The sequence below is a fragment of the Pelophylax lessonae genome, assembly GCF_965119305.1.
Source record: "Pelophylax lessonae genome assembly, chromosome: 1".
In the NCBI taxonomy this organism is placed as follows: Eukaryota; Metazoa; Chordata; class Amphibia; order Anura; family Ranidae; genus Pelophylax; species Pelophylax lessonae.
Window position 1 is genome coordinate 526,642,173 of NC_138768.1, and position 10,267 is coordinate 526,652,439.

At 44.4% G+C, this 10,267-nt stretch overlaps 1 protein-coding gene across 2 annotated transcripts in view; it reads left to right on the top strand.

Moving 5' to 3' along the window:
* Positions 1 to 10,016, top strand: part of GSR (glutathione-disulfide reductase) — a 68,780-nt gene extending 58,764 nt beyond the window's left edge. For both annotated transcript variants that reach the window (XM_082243523.1, XM_082243524.1), the window contains exon 13: positions 9,675 to 10,016. In XM_082243523.1, the coding sequence (XP_082099649.1) occupies positions 9,675 to 9,824 (150 nt within the window). In that variant the 3' untranslated portion in view covers positions 9,825 to 10,016. The remainder of the gene's footprint in view (positions 1 to 9,674) is intronic.
* The last annotated feature ends 251 nt before the right edge of the window (positions 10,017 to 10,267 follow it).

Here is a 10,267-nt window from a genome sequence, read left to right on the forward strand (position 1 = left end):
GAGCAGTCAGTCAGGCTTTGAAACTCTGGACATCCAGGCTTCGGGGTCACCCTATCAGGGTAAAAACCAACAATGCCACAGCTGTGGCTTTTATCAACCATCAAGGAGGCACAAAGAGTCAGTCAGCCCAGAAAGAGGTGGATTTTATCCTGTCTTGGGCAGAGAAGTTTGTGCCACGCCTGACGGCAGTTTTTATTCCGGGAATAGAGAACTGGGCAGGCAGGCAGTTGTCAACAGATGTTTCCGGGGGAATGGTCCTTGCACCCCAAGGTTTTTTAATCAATCTGCCTATGCTGGGGGGTCCCAGATGTAGATCTGTTGTCAAAATTTGAAGAGATTTGTATCCAGCACCAGGGATCCACTCGCAGTCGCAGTGGATGCTTTGGGGACTCCTTGGGAGGAGTATTCCCTGATGTATGCCTTTCCTCCGGTGCAGCTGATACCGCATCTGTTGTGCAGGATCCAGCTAGAGGGGAAACCAGTAATTCTGGTAGCTCAGCCATGGCCGAGAAGGGTTTGGTTTGCACAAATCCAGAGGTTGGCAGTGACGAGGCTTTGGGGCCTTCCACACTGTCCGCACCTACTCTCTCAAGGTCCGATTTTCCACCCTGCTGTACAGTCTCTAAATTTGACGGCTTAGCTATTGAAGCCTTAATCTTGAAGGAGCGGGGTTTATCTGGCCCTGCAGTTCATATACTGATAGCCGCTAGAAAACCAGTCTCTAGAAACGTTTATTACAGGGTCTGGAAATCCTACATTGCTTGGTGTGAAGCCAGGAAATGGCATCCACGCAAATATACCATCGGGAGAATTCTAGCTTTCCTTCAAGCAGGAGAAGATATAAAGTTAGCCTTGAGCACTATCAAGGGGCAGATTTCAGCCTTATCGGTTTTCTTCCAGGAACCGATCACTTCTCATTCGTTGGTTCAGACCTTCGTCCGGGGAATGTTACGTTTTTCTTCTGCTTGTGAAGCCACCATTGTGTCCTTGGGACTTGAATTTGGTTGTTGGCAGTTTTGCAAAAACAGCCTTTTGAACCTCTGGGGTGGGTTCCCCTGGTTCTTTTGACCAGGAAACTGGTCTTTTTGATTGCAATAACTTCAGCTAGAAGAGTCAGCTAGAAGAGTATCGGAACTAGCAGCTGTTTCTTGTAAAGAGCCATTCTTGATATTTCATCAAGATAGGGTGATTCTACATCCACACCCAGGTTTTTTGCCCACGGTGGTGTCTGCCTTTTATTTGATTTAGGACATTATACTACCTTCTTGTTTTCCAGATCCTCACTCAGAGTAGGAAAAGTTATTACATTCTCTTGATGTAATGCGTGCACTTAAGTTTTACTTACAGAAATCAGCTCAGATTCGTAAGACCAAAAGCTTGTTTGTGATGCCAGAAGGGCCCAGAAAGGGGTTGGCAGAATCGAAATCTACGATTTCTTGTTGGATTGGCCAGGTTGCTACCCAGGCGTATGGTTTACTAGGAAATGTTCCACCTTTTTGTGTAAAGGCACATTCTACCAGAGGAGTAGTTGCCTCTTGGGCACATCGCCATCAAGTCTCTATGGCTCAGATTTGCAAGGCAGCGACCTGGTCGTCAGTGCATACATTCACTCGTTTCTATCGAGTGGCTGTTGGGACCCAGGAGGAATCTGCATTTAACTGCTGTGTTCTGCAGGCAACGGTGTAATCCTTTTTTGGGGTCAGATGGCGGTATGTTTTGGTGTCCCCCCCTCCCCTCAGATGCATTGCTTTGGGACATCCCATATGTTATGATTTTTGGCTCTGTGTCCCGTGATGTACGAAAAGAAAAATGTATTTTTTAATACATTTCATGAAGTACATTACAGGACACGGAGGTCCCTCCCCTTTTCTATGGGGTCTTTATTGCTTGCTACAAAACTGAGGTACTTCCTGTGTGGGAGGGGTTATATTGGGGGGGATCAATTCTGATTGGTTGCCAGTGTCCTTCACCTAAAGGTGGCTAAATAAGCCGTATGTTATGATTTATGGCTCTGTGTCCCGTGATGTACTTCAAGAAATTGATGATACAGGTAAGTCTGTATTTTAAAAATCCATTTAATTCCTATGCTGGGATTGCCCGTGAGGTATTTGTAAATCACTATCATGTCCCCTCTCATCGATCTATCTCTCTATCTATCTCTCTATCTATCTATCTAGGTTAATATGTGGTGTGGTGCGTGTGTACTGGTATTTATATGTGATGTACTTGTGACCCTATCTTCACTTGTTTGAGAATTTATTTTGATAAAATATAGGAGTGATTGAGATGATACATCTCACAAATAATACATCGGACCCCTTCTAGTTGTTGATAAATATTTGGGGGGGGGGGGCTACTATTACAGAGAATTTGTAGATTTTCATATTTAATTATTTTTTTGTGATTGTGAGTATTCCCATGACTATTCCTAAAATATAAACACTCTCTTTATCAACATGACACCTGTAACTAAGCTGATATGCACAGGTTAACAGATGTTTTTATCATGCATACATTTCTACAGCTCGGTCCAATGTTGTGGGAATGCTATTATGTTTCTTTATCTGACCTTAGTTCTTTACATAAATGTAGATAACAGAAACGTTACTATATAAAGAGATCAGAGGCAGGGTGAAATATCCCATTATCTGTATTAAAGCAGTATTAAACCCAAAAGCAGACATTTATTATGTTGCAGCTTGCTAATGCTTAGATGTGATGGCTGCATTCGTTTTTTTTTTTCTTTTATTTTCACCACGTAATTCAGCCAGTAAGACTGTTGTTTTTCAACAGAACAAGCTGTTCTGCAGATGTAGTATTTACAGGGTTGAGACAAACCATTTTACTATTGACAGGGATGTTTATTTCTATATATAAAACCTTTATCCCAAAAAGAACAAAAAATGTTGCTGTAACGGATTATAAAGTGTTCACTGGAGGTTGGCTTTCATTTGTTAGTGTATCTAAATCTGTTAGTACATCCAACTCTACCCTCCCCCCGAATGACAATGCTGCTGTTCAGAGGTGCTCCTTCTTCCAGAGTGGAGGCACTCTAAATAGGAAATGTGTTACTGGCCAAAAGGGGAAAAAAAGCCTAAAGAAAACTAAAATGAATGCACCCACTACATCTAATGATTGGTAAACTGCAATATTTAACTCCTTTTAAAGGGAAAATATAATTGTTTTGGCTTTTTTTTTTTTTAAGTTTACTACGGTATAAACAAATCTTTTAGACTATTTTTTTACTCCTTTCTAAGCTTTATTTTACACACAAACCTTTGATATAGAGTGCATCTATGAGTCGGTGCTTTCTAATAAGACAGCCCAGCAGTGGCTGCTTACCTTTGACTATTTCTAACAAACTGAAGCTTCTGTAAGGGCCAAAAGAACTGGAGAGAGAGAGAGACGGACAGAGGAGGTGTAGAATTTTTACAACTTATTCAGCTAGTTGCAAAGTAGTACAATGATTGATTGTGCAAATGTGGGTAAGAAATAACTTGATGACACCACCTGTTGGCTGCAAATAGTAAATATGAAATATTCATATTGAATATCTTGCTCACTAAAAATAAATACAAAATATTTGTGCATTGCAGTAGCAGAGCAGGCAGGGCTAACTTGTGTTGCTTAGCTGCAGTCCACCCAACAGGGATCAGAAAGGCAGTTTTTGTAGACTTTTCCATTTCTAGACGTCTACACAAATCCCCAACTGGAAAGTGTTGAATTGGGTTATATTTATATTTGTCCTTGTTTTAATTAGATTAGCACAAATCATTTTTCCAAGAGTATATTATGTAAATTGGCTTAATGAATGTATCCTGCAAATGAAAAGGACTAAAATAGCAGCATCTTTCAGTGCTCTCTGCTCTGTTCCTCTGGGGAGACATTTCTATTTGCTAAAATTCCATGGTGTTTATTAACCCTTCCTCTCGTCACTCACTAACAAATGCCTCAGGTCTATAACCCAACGTTATATTATTATTTATTCAGGTAAAGTGGATGTAAACCCTTACATATACCCAGTAAAGTGAACAACCTCAGATGATACACAGAGATGAGACAAATCACCCTACATAAATTTTACATGTATATCTGCTGTCTTCAGCTTTCTAGACTCTTTAGAAAGGGCAGACTGTGTTACAAATTTTTCTTCCTGTTTCAGCAATGGGTGTGGAGTCTGGGCATACACTGGGTGTGGAGTCTGGGCATACCCAGTGTGTGAGCTGATTGGAGGAAAGGCGCACACACACCCCTCAACATAGGCAGAGGAAAAAATAAACTTTCAGAGCTGTGCTGTGAATAGACAAGCTCTCTGCTAATCTGCTAATTCCCTCCCCACAAATTTCCAGCTGCTTTTATCTCCTGTGTCGAAGAGCTTGTCGGATGTTATCATGCTGATAACGGAGGAATGAAGCAGAAGAAAGACACGGCACTAAGGGGTTTAGAGAGGACTAAGCAAACACTACAGATATATGTGCCCAGGTCGGATTTCATGAATGGGGTTTACATCCACTTTACCCTATAAACTGTTCTTAGCTTATAATACACCTCATATATAAACTGCCAATGGCATTTTTAAATTGTATCGGTTGTAACAGTGCAAGGCCCTGCCACTGTGAAAATGGAGGTAGATATGACACAGGGTTTGCACTTATGCAGAGTGCTGGCTCCAGACTTTTGATTCTGAACAGAGAAACGTGTTTTTCTTTTTTTTTCCAGATTTTGGTATCCCCAGAGTGGGTTCCGGAGTTTGGAGAATTTCAAAGAGTTTTGGGTGGGAATAAATCTCTAACCCAGTGTCCAGGTCTTATGGAAGGCCAGTAGGCTGAGTGTGCAGGTTGTGCACATCCATTATAATGACAGGCTTGGGCATAGCTCAGGGCTCCTGTCAGGGACAGGTTTGCCTCACTCAAGAGACAGTATTCAATGCATAGGTGTCAGAGGGTCGAGACAGCGAAGAGAGTCTGGAGGACTGGGAGAGTCAAAAAGACTAGGCCAATTCAGGGGGGCTGATAGAATCTGGAGGTCTCAGGGGAGTGCGAGAGCCAGGGTAAAAGTAAGCCCATGCACTAGGGTGCTACAACCGAAATAGCTGAGAGCCAGGAGAGCTGGGAAAGCTAAACAAACACAGAGGTACTGCGTAAGATGGTCTGAGGGACCAGCCAAAAGCCAAGGTTAAGGCCTAAGCAGCGGTCCTGCATTTTTTTGGTACCTGTTTTGAAGGTGGAAGCCCCTGTGTGGGCAACTAGTTTTCTCTTTCGTTCATTGACGGACACAGATTCAGATCTTCATAACCGTCGAGTTATACTGCCCCCTACAGGAGTAGGACACTAGGCAGAAAAAAAGTCTGGTTACGCCCATGGGCAGTCCCAGGGTGTATACTCCCTCTCTCTGCTATAGGCACTCAATTTTTTTCTGCCTAGTCAGGAGTAAGGACCTTTGCTGGGATCTTTGGTCCTGGCAATTTTTTTTCTCCTGTGAAATCTACAATCAACTGCTGGACTGGGCGATGGGCCAGATAAACTTGATCCAGTGGTCACCCCAGTCTGGCCAGCGAGCACGCGCAGACCTCAGCTTCGCGGTAGATCAGCCGCGACTTAGCACCACTGGACAGGGGCTGGCCTGCGAGTTAAACGCCTCACGAGTCTGTTTGGGGCAGTACAAGGGGTGATTGTCCCCATTCCGACTTCGGAACAATTTTTACTCAAACCTGTTTACAGTTCCCAGAAAGGAAGGCAAAGTGCGTCCAATCCTGGACCTCAAGGCGTTGGACTGCTTTGTGCGGGTGCAGAAGTTCAGAATTGGAGTCCATTCGCACGGTGGTGGCATCCCTGCGTCAGGAGGATTTACTCACCTCTTTCGACATCAAGGATGCTTACCTTCACATTCCAATATGTGCCAGTCACCAGCGCGTCCTGCTCTTTACCGTGGGAGAGGAGCATTATCAGGTTGTGGCGTTACCCTTTGGTCTCGCCTCTGCTCCTCGGATCTTCACAAAAGTGTTAGCCCCAGTGCTAGCTTTGCAAAGCCAATGGGGGATCGCGGTACTGGGCTACTTGGACGATCTCCTTCTGCTCTGGTGAAAAACCTGGAGAGCACAATACAAACTCTGCAGAACTTTGGCTACATTCTGAATTTTCAGAAGTCTCCCTTGGTTCCGTCCACAAAGATGGACTATCTGGGCCTGACTCTGGACTCGGCCTAAGCCTGAGTGCTCCTTCCTCTGGATAAACTCCAGAAATTGCAGGCTGAAATTCATCTCTTGCTGCCCAACAGATGGGCATCTCTCTGGACTTGCCTGCAGGTACTAGGCCTGATGGTGTCTACCTTCGAGGCGATCCCGTTTGCACAGTTCCATACAAGATCCCTACAAAGAGAGATTCTGACCAAATGGGACAAGCCTCAGCAGTCTCTCGACAATCAGATCAGGCTGAGTTGGGGAACGAAGGAGTCTCTGATATGGTGGCTTCGTTCTCCTGCTTCCGCTGAGCAAATCCTTCCTCCCCTTGTATTGGACAGTGGTCACCACGGATGCCAGCCTGTCTGGCTGTGGAGGCGTCCTCGGCAAGCATTCTGCTCAGGGGATCTGGACACTGTAAGAGTCAAAACCACTGATCAATGTCTTGGAACTCCGAGCGATCAGACTGTGTTTGGACCATTGGACAGATCGTCTTCAGGGAAGTCCAGTGTGCTTTCAATTGGACAATGCCACAGCCGTGGCTTATGTCAATCACCAAGGGGGCACAAGACGTGTCCTGGTGGCTCTGGAGGTAGCTGACATTCTAAGGTAGGCAGAACGGTTTGTTCCAGCCCTCTCTGCCGTACACATTCCCGGGGTGGAAAACTGGGAGGCGGATTACTTCAGTCGGCAGGCATTGGACCAAGGGGAGTGGTCCCTTCATCTGGAGGTGTTTCATCAGTTGTGTCTCGGGTGGGGCACCCCCGAGGTGGATCTGATGGCGTCTCGGCTCAACAGAAAGGTGCAGAGATTTGTGGCTCGGTCAAGGGATCCTCTGGCGGCCGCCACAGAGGTGCTGGTGGCCCCGTGGGGTAAGTATCATCTGATTTATGTCTTCCCTGCTCTTAAGCTTCTGCTAAGACTTCTACGCAGGATTGAGGCAGAAGGGATTCTGGTCATCTTAGTGGGTGTTCTAGCCGGACTTGGTATGCCAATCTGGTACGGCTGTTTGCCGACGTTCCTTGGAAGCTTCCTCTCAGCGAGGATCTGATGTCCAAAGGATTGATCTTCCATCCTGCTTTACAGTCGTTGGCTTTGACGGCTGTGCTGTTGAACGCCAGCTACTGAAGGGTAGAGGTTTATCTGAGTCGGTGATAACTACACTGTTAAAAGCTAGGAAATCTACATCTAGAAAGATCTACCATCGTATGTGGAAGACGTACAATGCATGGTGTGAGTCTCTTGGGGTTCATCCTTGCTCCTTCTCGGTGGCTCAGATCTTGACCTTCCTTCAACAGAAAATAGCATTGAACATTGGGCTTGAGTACCATCAAGGGCCAGTTGTTGGCTTTGGCGGTCTTCTTTCAACTATCCTTGGCCACACACTCCCTGGTGCGTACATTTTCTTCAGGTTGTCCGACATTTGGTTCCTCCAGTGCAGTCTCCATGGGACCTCAATTTGGTACTTTCGGCCCTCCAGAAGCCTCCATTTTGAGAATCTTCAGGAGATTCCCCTGCTTACGCTGTCCCAGAAGGGGGCTTTCTTGGTGGCTATCACCTGTGCACGCAGGGTGTCGGAACTGGCGGCGTTATCCTGTAGTTTACCACCTGGTGATTCACAGAGATAAGGTGGTTCTTCGCCCCTGTCCGTCGTTCCTTCCAAAGGTTATCTCTGATTTTCATTTGAATGAAGACATGGTGTAATCTTCCCTGTGTCCCAGGCCTAAACATCCAAAGGAAACTGCCTTGCATGCCTTGGATGTGGCCTGGGCAATTAGGGTGTACCTGAAAGCTACGGAGTCTTTCAGGAAGTCAGAGTCACTATTTGTGCTCACGGATGTGACTCGTAAAGGGGTTGTCCGTTTCCTCTGCAACCATTTCCAGATGGATCAGACAGACAGTGATTCAGGCCTATTCCATCAAGGGTCAGGTTCCTCCTTTCCCTGTTAAGGCGCACTCTTCTAGGGGCGCTTAGTGCCTCTTGGGCCTTCCATCATCAGGCGTCAGTGACGCAGGTTTGCAAGACGGCCACCTGGTCGTCGGTACACACTTTCAAAAAGTTTTATAAAGTGGATGTGTTGGCATCTGTGGATGCTTCTTTTGGCCACAAGATTTTGCAGGCTGCTGTTGAGAGAACCTGATCCTCTTTGAGGGTGTATTGTTTTTTTCAGGTGAGCTCAAGTTGTTTTGGTTGACCTCCTGTTGCCTACTGTTTAACCTTGGGAATTTTTTTTGCTGTTCCCACACTTCATGTTTAACACTGCTTTGGGATGTCCTAACAGTTATGGAGATCTGAAGCTGTGTCCATCAATGATCGAAAGAGAATATGGGATTTTTGACTTGCCGTAAAATCCATTTCTCTGATGTTGATTGACCGACACAGCACCCACCCTTCTGTGGAGTTGGCTTTCTTCTGACACTGCATATAACTAAACTGAGTGCCTATAGCAGAGAGAGGGAGTATACCCCCTGGGACTGCCCATGGGCATAGCCAGACTTTTTTCTGCCTAGTATCCTACTCCTGTAGGGGGCAGTATACCACAACGGTTATGAAGATCTGAAGCTGTGTCTGTCAATGAACATCAGAGAAATGGCTTTTACGGTAAGTCAAAAATCCAATTTTTCTGTTGAACTTTGAGTTTGTTTAATGAAGGTGGGACATCAAGCCCTAAACCACAGTTTGGACTAGCATGGAGTTTCTTCTATCACTGAGCTTAAAATCCCCCAATATCACACTGTGCAAACAGTCTAGATCTCTGATGCTGACCCTGCTTTCCCATAGTACTCTTTGTAGAGCTTCCAGGCCCCAGCAACCAATTTTTAGTACTTTATCTGCATGGTGCTTACTCAGATCAACATGTGATCCAGGTCAGTATGAGTATATTCCTAGACTTCCTCTGTGACTGAAAGTTGTTTTGAGGGGACAGCAAATTTACACAGTTATACAAGCTGTACACTCTCACTACTTTACATTGTAGCAAAGTGTTTTTCTTTAGGGTTTTTTATTTACAAAAATGTGAGGGGTGTACTCACTTTTGTTAGATAATGCATACACACTATATTACCAAAAGTATTGGGACCCCTGCCTTTACACCCACATAAACTTTAATGGCATCCCAGTCTTAAGTCCGTAGGGTTCAATATTGAGTTGGCCTACCCTTTGGAATGAATTAGAGCACAGACTGAGAACCAGGCCTTCGCTCCAACATCAGTGCACAAATGCGCTTCTGGAAGAAACGTCAAACATTCCCATAGACACACTCCTAAACCTGTGGACAGCCTTCCTAGAAGAGTTGAAGCTGTTATAGCTGCAAAGGGTGGGCAAAATAAATATTGAACCCTACGGACTAAGACTGGGATGCCATTAAAATTCATGTGGGTTTAAAGGCAGGTGCCCCAATACTTTTGTTAAAATAGTGTACATAGGAAATATTTACTACAAATTGTAATCAGAAATAATTTACATTGGTTGAAAGTGTGACATTTTATTTTCCAGGTTGTTGGTTTACACATGCAAGGACTCGGGTGTGATGAGATGTTGCAAGGATTTGCTGTGGCCATTAAAATGGGAGCTACCAAAAAAGACTTTGATAGCACTGTTGCCATTCACCCCACCTCTTCAGAGGAGCTGGTTACTCTACGCTGAAGTTGCTGCTTTGTGCCTTAATTAGATACTATTTTCCCACCAGAACCTCTGTATCCTCTTGAAGCCGGCTCTGAAAGGTTACTCCATCCTTATTTATGAACCAGTTTCTTGCTTTTTTTTTTTAGTCTTTTGCAACTCGGCAAAAGAATATTCCAAAATATTTTTGACCAAGTATTATTGATTATGCCTTTTAATGCATTCCCACAAAAAATACAGAGAATATGAAATCAGTTGTATTTACTGTGGCTACAAAATAAATAATTCCAATGTGCTGTAGTATCATTCTTTTCCAGTTAATTATTACATGTTAATAGAATGCAACTGGATTTCCTTTCATCTCTATCACTGTTGTTGGCATTATAATGAAACTGAGGTTAGTACTGCTGCCTTGCTCTGCTGGGCCTGTAACTTTATATTCATCACATATAAAAATGCTTGATTTT